The sequence below is a fragment of the Ahaetulla prasina genome, chromosome 5, assembly GCF_028640845.1.
Source record: "Ahaetulla prasina isolate Xishuangbanna chromosome 5, ASM2864084v1, whole genome shotgun sequence".
Classification (NCBI taxonomy): Eukaryota; Metazoa; Chordata; class Lepidosauria; order Squamata; family Colubridae; genus Ahaetulla; species Ahaetulla prasina.
Genome location: NC_080543.1, coordinates 60221703 through 60237044, shown reverse-complemented (window position 1 = coordinate 60237044; position 15342 = coordinate 60221703). Strand labels below are relative to the sequence as shown.

Sequence of the window (15342 nt, the reverse complement as noted above, 5' to 3'; positions counted from 1 at the left end):
TCCCGCCAAACTATGGCTGTTCAGGCCTACTCCCAATTAGGATGCCGAGTCACCGGCTCTTAGGGAGGTAGCCAATGAGGCCCCGCTGACTCCTTATCTCTGGCCGCGCTATCCGAACCCCAACGTTCCGTCTGTAGGCCGGGCGGATTGCTCACCTCGTGGCTGCTGCACAGTAATGGCTCCCAGCGGCGGTAATACGATAGGGAGATCGGGAGCGAAGATCGAAAGCGCCGCTCTCGCCGCTGTTCTGGCGCGGCACCGCAAGACTCTCAGCGGTAACCTGTTCCGTTGAAAACCAAAGGCAGCGAGCCTCTTGTCGGTAGAGAGCGTCAGGGATCTGCCCGTGAGCCTCCCCGGTATCTGCCTTGCCTTTCCGAGACTGCGGTCTCAGCGCTTCGGGAACCTGCCCCTGAGCGCCTCACAGCTGACCGCATGAAGCCGCGGCTTTTCCGGCGGCTAGGAAGTCAGACCGCTTCTCTCACTTGCCAGTTAAATTGCATACATTAAATTAAATAAAATAAAATAAAATAAAATAAAATAAAATAAAATAAACTTGAAGCAACAACTAAACCTCTAGCCAATTAAACGCCCGAGGTTTGTAAACACACGACTGGTCCGAAGCAAAACCGAGTCGAAAAAGCTGGAAGGAAAGAGAGGGCGGGGACCATAAGCAACAACTTTCAAGACTCGGTCCAATCAGCAAACGAGGAGATTAACCCATTCCTGACGGCCGTTTTCCCCGACAGAGAGAATTTGCAATTACTTTATGTTTTGATTATGTTCCTCCTTTGCTTGAACACGTGTTGGGTTGATACATATAATGTGTGTATTTCCTACTCTCCAATTCACATTCAGCTGGGAGATCTGAAGAAAAATTGTGCATATTCCCAGTTGGCCAAAAGCCTGGTTAGTTAGGGGATCCCATTGTGAAGAAGTCAATGTCCATACAAGACTGAGGAAAGACAAAACTTTATTTCTGTATTGAAGCAGAAGAGAGAGAAACCTCTGGGTTTCACACCTAATGAGCACACCAGAAATCAGGCAGAACTATTTTTATATAATTTACTACAGGAAACAAAAAGAATTACATTAAAATTAAAGAATTAAGAATTAAAAAGAATTAAAGTTACATGACAATTACACATGCATATAAAGCAAAGCCATTCCCATTATACCATTAATTATTTAATTCTGCTTTATTGTCGTATAAATTGACTACCTCTGGCTGTGTTTTTACTATGTTAATAATAAACTATATACACCAGTGGTTCTCCACCTTTTCACCATGGACCCCCTTTTTGTGGCATGGACCCCCAAGATTTAAATAATTTTTTTTCAAGCCTTTGGACCCCCTGTGATGACATCACGGCCCCCCAGGGGTCCATAGACCACAGGTTGAGAGCCACCAATATGCACTACACATACTAATTTGCACACTATTCAGGATTGCAAAGCATATTACAAAGTCTCTACAATTTCAACATATTTTATTTTTGTTCTCCTAAATGTAACCTTAAATGAGATGAATGTACAGGTTTTATTTTTCACTGGAATAAACACATTTCATGCAAGAAATTGTTTAATTTCAGGTAAGATCTTTGGTGGAAGTATGTTGCAGATCTTACTGGAATGCTTGTTAGAATAACTAAATTCAAATTACAAAGAATGATCTGGAATGTTCATATTATGTTTCTAAGCGCATTTCTCAGATGTAATGTCAATCTGTAATTTTTGTCACTGAAATTCTGCTTAATGTTTTGTTCTGTATGAATTTTCATCATCAATCTGAAGACAGTAGTGAAGTTTAAATGTTGTTCCATATAGTAAGTTCTTGCAATAATCAGAGGTGTAAAGTGGTACTAGAGCTAGGGTGACATTATGCGATACAAGCAACCTGAAGAGGGCACTGAAACCATTGAGATTTTTTATTTTTTTTGCAATCTACAGTATTGCACAGAAACGACGTCGGAAGTCATTTCTTTTCTCTCTTCATACCTCACCCCCCCCCTAATTTTTGTTCTATATTTTGATTTTATAATGAAACTTAATAAAATCTAGCAAATAGAACTAGAATTATATTGTTGCTGATCTGCTAATCAAATGTAACTTAAACTCCTACATGCGAGTACTGATAGGATCCACTGAAGTCAATAGGACTCCTCAGAGAAGCAAGTAGAGCTGCAGTATTCTATTTCACCTGAACTCTGTTGATCTCCTTAGCCTACATTTTAAAAGATTAAATCAGTTATACTTTGGTTTAGTGCCCTGATTTAACTTTTTAAAATACTTTTGGCCTGGATTGGTCTTCGTTGATATTTAGCCTACATATTTACTTCCCAGGCTATATGCTAAAAAATTTAGATCCTGACGATTAAGAAAATGTAACAATATACTATATTTTCATTTAGAAATCAGACTATGCATTGTGACAGATAACAACATTGTGGATATACAGTATCTACTATAAAGAAATGAAAATTTATGGCCTTTCTCTGGGGTCCTACCAGGATAAATACATGCCTCAGCAGTGTGCTTTCCCTCATGATTTTGGCTTCAACTAATCCCAACACCATGAGCGAGTCAGTGTTAAAACATTCTTAGCTATACCAGTGTTAAAATAGCATTTTCTCCCAGGATGCGTAACATGTTTTGCTTCACCAGTCATCACATAGGAATGAGCAGTGGCAGATTGTACCACAGAGATAGTAAATGCCCTTTCAGGTAAGAGACACACTAACTTCCCTTCAGTCTCAGGTCAGCATTACCTGCTGCCCTTCTACTACTCTGTCCTAAAATAGTAAAACACAGTGGTTCCTGAAATAATCCATTTTCCAGGACTTGATAAACGTGAAATGATACAGTGGTTAACTAACGTAATGAATAATTTAAATGATTGGGTTAATGGTTTATTTATTTAAACTATTTATATGGCCATCTGCTTTACATAGTGATCCTAGATGGCCCACATTACAGTAGAATAAAATGAAATGAACCCTTTTTACATCAACCAGTTATCAGCCTCCTTAATCAACCTCCTCCTAACCCAATGCTTGGGAAGAGCCAGAATGTCTAGACTGAAGCCTCAGATGCTACTATCCCTGTGACGTGCACCAGTCCGAAGCGCCAAGTGGCCTCATAAATCCTTTTGGTAGAATCCCGGCGTGAGGCCAGCATAGTTGGAATGGCTTGGCATGGAACCTTTGCCCTAGTTAAGATGCCCCGCTCAATCTCCACACGGCTAGACGTAACCATTGCGGATCGGGATGTAAGACAGGTCCCTGGTGGAGAGAAACCTGGTCGTCCGGTATCCTCCAAGGTTCTCGGATTGAGAGAGACATCAGATCTGCAAACCAGGGTCTCCTGGGCCAGAATGGGGCGACCAATATCAACTCCGCCTTTTCTGTGAGTAGTTTTCTTATCACCCGAGGGATCAGTGGAATTGGTGGAAAGGCATACAGGAGACCCGGCGGCCACTTGCTGCGGAGGGCATCCACTGACTCCGCCCCCCGAGAGCGGAACCTCGAAAAGAACCGAGGAACTTGATTGTTGGAGTGGGAGGCGAACAAATCCACCAGTGGAAGCCCGAAGCGGTTTGATAACTCCTGGAAGTTCGCTGGGGACAATGACCATTCCGAATGATCGATGGTCCGACGACTGAGGGAGTCCGCCGTGCAATTGTCTGTTCCCGCAATGTGTTCCGCTTTCAAAGAGCGCAAGTGGGATTCGGTCCAATGACCGAGGGAGAGCGCTTCCGTCATAAGCGAGCGAGAATGAGTGCCACCCCACCTGTTTATATGCGCCTTTGCCGTCACATTGTCCGTGAGGACAAGGACATCCCTGTCCTGGATAAGATCCTTGAATGCCAGAAGAGCCAGACGTATGGCACGTAATTCCAGAAAGTTGATGCCATGGAGGCATTCCGAGGGAGACCACTTGCCCTGGGCTAGGTGTTGATCGAGATGCGCTCCCCATCCCGAAAGACTGGCGTCGGTGGAAATGACCAGTCTCGCTGGCTCTCTGAAGACTGAACCTTTGGCTAACATCTCTGGATTCCACCAGGCCAAAGAGTCGGCCACTTCCCGCGGAAGAGTCACCCGGCGTCTTGATGAGCTGCGGCGTTCCCTTTGATGTGGCAAGAGGAACCACTGAAGAGGCCGACTATGAAGGCGAGACCAAGGAACAACATCGTACGACGAAACCATTTTCCCAAGAAGCTTAGAGAGTTGATCTAATGGAACTGAATGTGACAACCTAGAGATACAGGCCAACTCAGCCAAATTAGCTTGACGTTCTGTCGACAAATAGACCATCGATTTACGTGAATCTATTTGCGCCCCTAAGTGTGTGATGATGGTAGAAGGAACTAAGTGACTCTTATCCCAGTTTATCGAGAACCCGTGTGATTGTAATATCTCTATGGTCAAGGCTATATCCCTATTTGCTCTTTCCCTTGAGGTTGACAAAATGAGAATATCATCTAGGTAAGCCTGAAGCCTAACTGGAAACCCCCGAATATGGGCCAACAGGACCGCCATGACTTTAGTAAAAACTCTGGGGGCCGAAGATAACCCAAAGGGTAGAGTCCTATACTGAAAATGAAAACCCTTAAAACAAAACCTAAGAAATTTACGGTGATCTTTCCTAATAGGAATGTGCAGATAGGCCTCCGTCAAATCAATGGAAGCCATGTAATCCCCTTGTCGGATGCACTCTAAGATGGAACGTAAGGAGTGCATTTTGAAGCGGTGGTACACAATGAATTTGTTCAGGGCTTTCAGGTCAAGGATAGCTCTCCATCCCCCCGACGGTTTGCTTACTACGAAGAGTCTGGAATAGAACCCCTGTTTCTGTTGATTAATGGGGACCCTTTGAATGGCCCGGATAGAAAGAAGGTGACTAATCGCCGACTCCACAATGGAAGAGCTGGAAGAGCGGTTAGAAACAGGGCAAGGTAAGAAAACCGTCGGGGGAGTGGAGATGAACTCTAAGGCCAGGCCATCTCTGATGGTTTGTAAGACCCACCTATCTGAAGTAGAAGCCTCCCATTGGGAATAAAAATTAGCTAACCTGCCTCCAATGGGTATATCCGCTAAGATATTATTTGAAGCGGTTAAACGATTTACCCCGTCCCCCCCGGAAAGGTTTACGGGAGGAGAATTTGTATCCTGTTCTGACCTGGTCGGTCCGTTGGGAGCTCCCTCTGTACGGTGAAAATCTTTGTCGACGCGACCCAGATCCTCCGAATTCCTGGCCTCGAAAGGAGGAAGAAGAAGAAGCCGCCGGGGGACGAAAATAAGGTTGTTGTCTCAGTTCACCCCTGCGAGTCAAGGACGGTAGCACCTTTTTCTTGTCCTTAGTTTCCACTAGGATAGGGTCGAGAGGAGCTCCAAACAACTTTGACCCTGCGTAAGCTGAAGATGCTAGTCGCCACTTGTTCCTAGTATCTGCCTTCCAATGGCGCAACCATAAAAGCCGTCGGGAAGTAACCGTCGACCCAATTGACTTAGCTGAGAACCTGGCTGCATTAAGCGTCGAGTCAGCTGAAAACTCCAAGGCTGCAATGACCTTGTTAAGGTCCTGGTGAGCTCTCACGTCCGACGTTGGTAACCGGCCCTGAAGTTGTTTGAGCCACATTAAAGATGCTCTATTGAAAAATGAAGACGCTATTGAAGACCTGATGGCCCAGGCCGATGCTTGATGGGACCTGACCAGGGATTGGTCAGCCCTTTTATCTTCGGGACGAAGAGCCTCATTCTCTGGACCCGTCACATGTGAGACCGTTGTAAGAGCAACAACTGGCGCATCCACTGAAGGTACTTGAAGAATGTTCTCTAGATCAGGAGCACAGTTATAGAACTTTTTGTCTGTGGCACTGGGAAGAGATCCCGAACTAGGATGCGACCACTGACGTTGTACCACATCCACAAACATCTTAGGTGCCGGAATGGCTTCTGCCACCACAGTGGGCTCCACAAAGAGATTAGATGAAGTGTTGGGTAAGGTCTGTGGATCAGCAGAATGAGCCTGCGAAGCCCCCAGTCCCGTAGTTGCCAATGCTTTGAATAAAAGAGAACGGAACATGTGGGGTTTAAAAAGTCCCACAAATGATGGTTGGTCAGGACCAAGGCCTTCGTCTTCCGACCAAGCTTCTCCAGCCTCCTCCTCTCCTGATGAAGAGACTTGGCCCTCCTCCTCCGAGGATTCCTCCCTATGAGGCCTGAACATTGCTGAAGCAGAACTTGCAGTTTCCCTCTGCCCTTCTCTATGCTGGGATTTGGAAGAAGATGCCCTCTGGGGCTCCCGATGCAGGGATTTTGCTAACTCTTGGCGTACGGCTTGTTGAATCATCAACCCAAAGGCCTCAGGAAGTTGAAATACTGGGAATGTGGGTACGCCAGTCTGTGGCTGCGGCCTAGATGTTTCAGTATCTTGTGATACAGTCACTGTTTGTTCTGTTGTACCCCCTGGGATCTCTTGAAGATCCATCTCCGATAGAGTACGGAATAACGTGGTAGTTCCCGTCTGAGCCTTATGCGGGGGGAATGATCTGTCTGGGGACCAGGCCCCTGAATCCTGCATGGTCTGGATAATGCGTTCTGGGTCTGAAGGAGGAGGGGTTTCTCCCCTTCCTTGCTTCCCTCGGCCTCTAGGGGAAGGTGATCTGAGGGCCCTCTTAGAAGCTCTAGAAAAAACCTTTTCTAGAGCCTTGTGCCGCCTTTCTTCAGCCCTCTCCCCCTTTTTTGCCCTGGATTTGGTTGTTTTCCGCCCCTTGGGTGGGGAATTTTGGGGGATAGATGAGGGGCCCTCCCCTGGATCCACCTGGGCCAGGAGTTCAGGGGATGTATCCACCAAATCCAGTTGGGTGATAGTGGCGTCCGCCATCTTGGAAAAAACTCCCGCCAAACTATGGCTGTTCAGGCCTACTCCCAATTAGGATGCCGAGTCACCGGCTCTTAGGGAGGTAGCCAATGAGGCCCCGCTGACTCCTTATCTCTGGCCGCGCTATCCGAACCCCAACGTTCCGTCTGTAGGCCGGGCGGACTGCTCACCTCGTGGCTGCTGCACAGTAATGGCTCCCAGCGGCGTGTCGATAGGGAGATCGGGGCGAAGATCGGCGCCGCTCGCCGCTGTTCTGGGCGGCACCAAGACTCTCAGCGGTAACCTGTTCCGTTGAAAACCAAAGGCAGCGAGCCTCTTGTCGGTAGAGAGCGTCAGGGATCTGCCCGTGAGCCTCCCCGGTATCTGCCTTGCCTTTCCGAGACTGCGGTCTCAGCGCTTCGGGAACCTGCCCCTGAGCGCCTCACAGCTGACCGGCGGGCCGCGAAGCCGCCGCGGCTTTTCCGGCGGCTAGGAAGTCAGACCGCTTCTCTCACTTGCCAGTTAAATTGCATACATTAGAATAAATAAAATAAAATAAAATAAAATAAAATAAAATAAACTTGAAGCAACAACTAAACCTCTAGCCAATTAAACGCCCGAGGTTTGTAAACACACGACTGGTCCGAAGCAAAACCGAGTCGAAAAAGCTGGAAGGAAAGAGAGGGCGGGGACCATAAGCAACAACTTTCAAGACTCGGTCCAATCAGCAAACGAGGAGATTAACCCATTCCTGACGGCCGTTTTCCCCGACAGAGAGAATTTGCAATTCCTTTATGTTTTATGTTCCTCTTTTGCTTGAACACGTGTTGGGTTGATACATATAACGTGTGTATTTCCTACTCTCCAATTCACATTCAGCTGGGAGATCTGAAGAAAAATTGTGCATATTCCCAGTTGGCCAAAAGCCTAGTTAGTTAGGGGATCCCATTGTGAAGAAGTCGATGTCCATACAAGACTGAGGAAAGACAAAACTTTATTTCTGTATTGAAGCAGAAGAGAGAGAAACCTCTGGGTTTCACACCCAATGAGCACACCAGAAATCAGGCAGAACTATTTTTATATAATTTACTACAGGAAACAAAAAGAATTACATTAAAATTAAAGAATTAAGAATTAAAAAGAATTAGTTACATGACAATTACACATGCATATAAAGCAAAGCCATTCCCATTATACCATTAATTATTTAATTCTGCTTTATTGTCATATAAATTGACTACCTCTGGCTGTGTTTTTACTATGTTAATAATAAACTATATACACCAGTGGTTCTCCACCTTTTCATCATGGACCCCCTTTAAATACCTTTTTGTGGCATGGACCCCCAAGATTTAAATAATTTTTTTTCAAGCCTTTGGACCCCCTGTGATGACATCATGGCCCCCCAGGGGTCCATAGACCACAGGTTGAGAGCCACCAATATACACTACACATAATAATTTGCACACTGTTCAGGATTGCAAAGCATATTACAAAGTCTCTACAATTTCAACATATTTTATTTTTGTTCTCTTAAATGTAACCTTAAATGAGATGAATGTACAGGTTTTATTTTTCACTGGAATAAATACATTTCATGCAAGAAATTGTTTAATTTCAGGTAAGATCTTTGGTGGAAGTATGTTGCAGATCTTACTGGAATGCTCGTTAGAATAACTAAATTCAAATTACAAAGAATGATCTGGAATGTTCATATTATGTTTCTAAGCGCATTTCTCAGATGTAATGTCAATCTGTAATTTTTGTCACTGAAATTCTGCTTAATGTTTTGTTCTGTATGAATTTTCATCATCAATCTGAAGACAGTAGTGAAGTTTAAATGTTGTTCCATATAGTAAGTTCTTGCAATAATCAGAGGTGTAAAGTGGTACTAGAGCTATGGTGACATTATGCGATACAAGCAACCTGAAGAGGGCACTGAAACCATTGAGATTTTTTATTTTTTTGCAATCTACAGTATTGCATAGAAACGATGTCGGAAGTCATTTCTTTTCTCTCTTCATACTTCACCCCCCCCCAAATTTTTGTTCTATATTTTGATTTTATAATGAAACTTAATAAAATCTAGCAAATAGAACTAGAATTATATTGTTCCTGATCTGCTAATCAAATGTAACTTAAACTCCTACATGCGAGTACTGATAGGATCCACTGAAGTCAATAGGACTCCTCAGAGAAGCAAGTAGAGCTGCAGTATTCTATTTCACCTGAACTCTGTTGATCTCCTTAGCCTACATTTTAAAAGATTAAATCAGTTATACTTTGGTTTAGTGCCCTGATTTAACTTTTTAAAATACTTTTGGCCTGGATTGGTCTTTGTTGATATTTAGCCTACATATTTACTTCCCAGGCTATATGCTAAAAAATTTAGATCCCGACGATTAAGAAAATGTAACAATATACTATATTTTCATTTAGAAATCAGACTATGCATTGTGACAGATAACAACATTGTGGATATACAGTATCTACTATGAAGAAATGAAAATTTATGGCCTTTCTCTGGGGTCCTACCATGATAAATACATGCCTCAGCAATGTGCTTTCCCTCATGATTTTGGCTTCAACTAATCCCAACACCATGAGCGAGTCAGTGTTAAAACATTCTTAGCTATACCAGTGTTAAAATAGCATTTTCTCCCAAGATGCGTAACATGTTTTGCTTCACCAGTCATCACATAGGAATGAGCAGTGGCAGATTGTACCACAGAGATAGTAAATGCCCTTTCAGGTAAGAGACACACTAACTTCCCTTCAGTCTCAGGTCAGCATTACCTGCTGCCCTTCTACTACTCTGTCCTAAAATAGTAAAACACAGTGGTTCCTGAAATAATCCATTTTCCAGGACTTGATAAACGTGAAATGATACAGTGGTTAACTAACGTAATGAATAATTTAAATGATTGGGTTAATGGTTTATTTATTTAAACTATTTATATGGCCATCTGCTTTACATAGTGATCCTAGGTGGCCCACATTACAGTAGAATAAAATGAAATGAACCCTTTTTACTTGACACATCAACCAGCTATCAGCCTCCTTAATCAACCTAACCCAATGCTTGGGGAAGAGCCAGATTTTCATGGCCTTCATGAAGGCTAAAAAGGTGGGGTCCTTTGAATTTGAAGTGGGAGGCTGTTCCAAAGTTGAATGATGGAACCAATACCTTTTCCCCACCCCACCTCTCTATCACCTCCCATTGGCATGAAGGAGCTTATCAATATTTGTTTGCTATATAATGAAAAAGGATGAGAAACCCTAAATAGGTTTATGATTTAGTTCTCTCTCTCTCTTTTAACCTTTCTTCAGCTTAGGTTACAATACAATATATAGACTACACACAATGGGATGGGAGTGTGCTGAAGACAGAGTTAAATGCACTATTGAAGTTGAGCAGCATCACTGAATAATTTTACAAATGTTAAATATAAGTTACAAATACCCTTAATACACTCATCTAACAGAAGCAGAGCTGCTATCAGAAGTTTTTATACAGAAATATTAGCCACCCTATTTAAATAAAGAATTTTTTCAAAAGTCGTCGAGCTTTATGAAGTCGTCCAATTCTTTCCTTTAAAGAATTCCTTATGTTGACAACATCTTTCCCCTCATGAAAGAGAGCTTCCAACTGATCTCCGCTTTGCAAAAGCTGCATCATTGCATTCTGTAACCTCTCAGCAAAATCCCTGAACACATATAACTGTATGATCATAGGAATCTGAGTACCAAGCCGGACTTTTACACTCTGAAACCAAAGTTAAGGAGGAAAAAATTATGCCAGGGTAATATAAGTGGCTGGAGACATATTGATATCCCACAATCTCTCCCTACCAGTATGTTAAGGTTTATACTAAAGTCTTGTCCCCTGTGAAGTTGTACCCTATCATGAAATGACAATCAAGCTGTTTCTGTTGGGAGATGCCTATTGCCACCACCACACACCCCTGCCAGAAGATTCAGCCTTTTGTTTAGTGTACAATTCACACCCATTTGTTTAGTGACCATTCAAAGTTTCAACGGCACTGAAAAAATCCTCATACATCCAACCCACCATCCCCATAGTCATGTGACCAAAATTTGGCAATCGGCTTGTATTTACAACAGTTGTAATGTCCTGGGGTCATATAATGTGATGTTCCATTTGTGAAATTCCCAGCTAGCTTTTGGCAAGCAAAGTCAATAGGGGAAGCTGGATTCACTTAATGACTGCAGTGATTTGCTTAACAATCATAGCAAAAGTCATAAAATTGGGTGCAAGTCACTTAACAGCAGAAATCGTCATAAATCACTTAACTGCCTCACTTAATGACACAGTTGTGGTCATAAGGCAAGGACTACCTATACTCTCCCATATTCAACTCTTTAATAGAGAACAGGAAGTTATATTCAATTTTCTGGCAATGCTCTTGCAGATGCTCATAAAATGCCCTGCTATCTTGCAGCTTCAAAAATGCAAATATGGAATGTATTTAACAATATTTCTATACTGAGGAGTAGAGAAAAGAGAATAAATGGCCCCTCACAAAACATTTATAAATGAGAGGCCAGGTGGTGCAGTGGTTAGAATGCAGTACTGCAGGCTACTTCTGCTGATCACTGGCTGCCAGCAGTTTGGCAGTTGGAGTCTCACCGGCTCAGGGTTGACTCAGCCTTCCATGCTTCCAAGGTGGGTAAAAAGAGGACCCAGATTGTTGGGGGCAATATGCTGACTCTGTAAACTGCTTAGAGAGGATTGTGAAGCCCTGTGAAGTGGTATATAAGTCTAAGTGCTATTGCTGCAAGTACCTCTTTTACAGAAGCTGCAATTCTGTTTACATGGACTTTCATGAAGTGGATGGAGCACAGCAAGTTTCTGCAAGCAAACTCACATGAATTGTTCTTACAATATAATAGATATAAAGACTGTAGAGCTCCTTTTGTCTTCAAATGTACTCTTCAGATACTTAAAAGATTATTACATTTTTCTTCAATTTTTTTTGTTGGGTAAACATACCCAACTATCATCTGATGTTCCTCATAGAACTCTTATTTTCAGACTCTTCACTGTATTGATAGCCCCCTCTGATCTTGCTCTAATTCACCATGGTCTGTTTTGAACTCTGGTACCCAGCCCTGACATAGCATTCCAAGTGGAGTCTCAACAGAGTAGAGGGGAAGAATTATTTCCTATAGCTCAAATAATTCTACTCTTCACATATACACTCTGTATTTAAGCGTCTGAAAAAATTGTGGCATAAAAAATTAATTTAACCTGAAGAGAGCCTCAAAAGCTGAAATCCTGTGTCTTTGCAGCATTCCACCCATATCAGGAGGCCCCAAGTAAAGCAGTACTTGGTTAATGCTACACTATATCAGTATGTAGGGACACAGTGGTTCAGGGGCTAAGACGCTGAGCTTGTCGATCGAAAGGTCAGCAGTTCGAATCCCTAGTGCTGCCGTGTAACGGGGTGAGCTCCCGTTACTTGTCCCAGCTTCTGCCAACCTAGCAGTTCGAAAGCACGTAAAAAATGCAAGTAGAAAAAATAGGGACCACCTTTGGTGGAAAGGTAAAAGCATTCTGTGCGCCTTTGGTATTGAGTCATGATGGCCACATGACCACGGAGACATCTTCAGACAGCGCTGGTTCTTCGGCTTTGAAACGGAGATGAGCACCGCCCCCTAGAGTCGGGAACAACTAGCATGTATGTGCGAGGGGAACTTTTACCTTTATATCAGTATGTATGTGTGCATGTGGTAAATGTATATACCGTATGTGTTTCTCTGTGTATGCCAACATATTTCAATGTCCACAGGTTGTCATATGATTCATATGGACCTGTTAAGCTGACATTTACTAGCCGTACTTAGACCTGTGCTAATCATGCAAATATACAACACCCTAAGTATGTTTATGAAACCTTTGCATTTTTGCTCACCTAAACCTGTAAAGGAAGAATATCTTAATAAAAGTAAAAAAATACTTTTTACTTCAGTGAAATATTTAATAATAAGTATTGAATTTTGAAACCCATAGATATATATCCTCAGGGAAGGTGATATATTTTAAAAATTACTAAATTATGCCTATTAATGGCTAAGTAAATGAAACACAACACAGGGGATTTATAAAATAGAGAGAAATCATTCACAAACTATTGAACTTACTTTATAGTAGGCGGTGATGTGGTAAAGCATTTCCTCCACTGAGCACTTTTCTGAAAAATCAGCTAAATAAGGAACTGGAGAGATTTTTGTCGCTCTTACTGTTCTAAAATCTTCACTATACACACTGTCCTGGCAGTAAACCACATTTTCAAGTTTAAACTGAGTGTGTATCATATTTTTTGCTCTGTCTTCTTGTGCGAGTTTTAAATCTTCAATATTATTCTACATAATAGGGAAAAAAACAGTTTGCCACATTTGTGGGATTACGACAATTATATGGTTCCTTAGGTATTATATTATGGTTTTTCCTCTTTTTGCTAGTTTTACAGATACTTCATTATAGGGTTTTTGTGGATCACTGTTAGTCATCTAGAATTTATGTGCATTTCTCCGTCCCCCAACTTTTATTTAAATATATTAAACTTCCCCAGCACAATGCTTTTCAGGAGGTTTGAGAATTACAAGAAGATCATTCCTATCCCTGATGGCTCATTTACAGTGTATAGAGTTAGAGTTACAATTTCAGTTTAGCAGAATTACAATTGGGGGGTTTCCCCACAGTTCACTGTGCAATCTAGACTGTAGTTGTACTTTGCCCTGAAAACAGAAAATAAGTATAATTGGAGAGCAGATAACTCAAGATGGTGAACTAAATTACAATCTATAGCTCAAGTCACACCATCCATCATGCAATTAACTGTGCTAGGACATAAATATAGATTTATTCTCCTTAGTCAGACATGCACATACACAACTACATCTGAAGTGGACCATGATCCATGAAATCTTCCAAAATAATGAATTTGTTTATTATAGTGCTTTATTGTTTTCACTTTAAACTACATGGTTATGCTTTTGTAAATTCATTGCAAGTATCGCTAATTACCTGAGCAACTCTGTAGAGAGAACAGAAACTACTGAAGTGTTGCATAGCAAGTCCAATAAATGCATTCCGCACAAGTTCTAGAAAAAAAGAGGGAGCAATTTAATGACAGGATCAACTGAAAATATAGGCAGATCCCAATCATACACCATATAATAACTGGACATTCAACACTTGGATATTGGGATTAAAGCCTTCACACCTCCTTTGTTCTACATAAATAAATATTAAAATCAGGAGAAGTGTGTGATATTAGGCATGAAACAAAGTTTTTTCTACATTTTTCTATTTAAATCTAATATACTATATAAAATGTGTGTTTCAGAGAGGGACCCTGGAAAAATCTGAATAATTTTGTACAGCATAGTTTAATGTAAAAGTGATTTATTAACTATACATCTTACATTTTAAGTTAAAGACAGAGTCGCGCCAGTATTCTTATGTCAAAACCAAGAACTGTCCATATTAAGCTACTGAGAGACCTGTGTCTTCCCAATCCTAGGTCCAACTGTAACTAAAAGCAGCCCCATAATGCCCTGAGAAGCCTGTATCAATCTTCCTGACTGGTTACCTGACATTGGTTTAATCTCATTCCAATCCAATTTCAAGGCATGAAAAATCAGTAATAATTTGCTACCGGCTATTTTGGAACAGAAGTCGTATGGCTTGTTATATTATCAGAGATGCATTTTGGACATGCTAGCAGGTACAGGAACAATAGCCTTGTCTCTGGTCACTTGCCATCTTTCATAACACCTTTTTCTTTTTCAACATTTGCCCTCTCTATTAGTGCTTTGTTTCTCTATTTCCTCCCTTTTCCATATCTTTGATTTCAACATCAACTGCTCTTCAGGCTCCCGAAACAAAGAAAGAAGAGAAAGCCATCCCAATTTCACTTAGAAAGAAGAAACGTATACATATAAGGCAGTCACTGCAGTCCCTTGTTTTATATACAGCGATCCTGTTTTCCTACTTGCAATGTGTAAGAAATAATAACAATAACAACAGTAACAACAACCTCAACAACAACAACAACAATAATAAACTAGGCCATATTGATTATTTGTCAGTTTCCCTTTAGTTGTCAGTTTTAATTATTGTCCATTCCATCTCAACCCCAGTGCTGGGTAAGTGAGATGACTGCCCAGGACTTAAGTGTGTGTGTGTGTGTGTGTGTGTGTGTGTGTGTGTGTGTGTTTTCTCTCTCTCCCCTCCCCTCCCCTCTCAAAATACAACATTCAAAAATGTTTTAACAAATTCAGTTTAACACCGACTAGCCCCTAATTCTTTAGGGAATTTTTGCATGTTTTTCCTTTCTTTTTCAGGTGTAATTATTACATAGGTTATGGCTTTCTGCCTGACTGAGACGGTTATTGGAAAGAGAGTATTTCTGTGGAACCACCTGTTCACTTCAGATAACTGTTCTTAACTACAGA

At 41.8% G+C, this 15342-nt stretch overlaps 1 protein-coding gene across 4 annotated transcripts in view; it reads right to left on the bottom strand.

Annotated features, from left to right (window-relative positions):
* MX1 (MX dynamin like GTPase 1) overlaps nt 1-15342 on the bottom strand; it is a 40748-nt gene that overhangs the window by 9503 nt on the left and 15903 nt on the right. For 2 of the 4 annotated variants that reach the window (XM_058185748.1, XM_058185747.1), the window contains exons 12-13: nt 13910-13986; nt 13024-13245 (exon numbers count right to left, since the gene is read on the bottom strand). In XM_058185748.1, the coding sequence (XP_058041731.1) occupies nt 13024-13245; nt 13910-13986 (299 nt within the window). Of the gene's footprint in view, nt 1-935; nt 3039-7866; nt 10625-13023; nt 13246-13909; nt 13987-15342 lie in introns of those variants that run through there. The other 2 variants (XR_009155398.1, XM_058185746.1) reach the window with 2 other exon arrangements.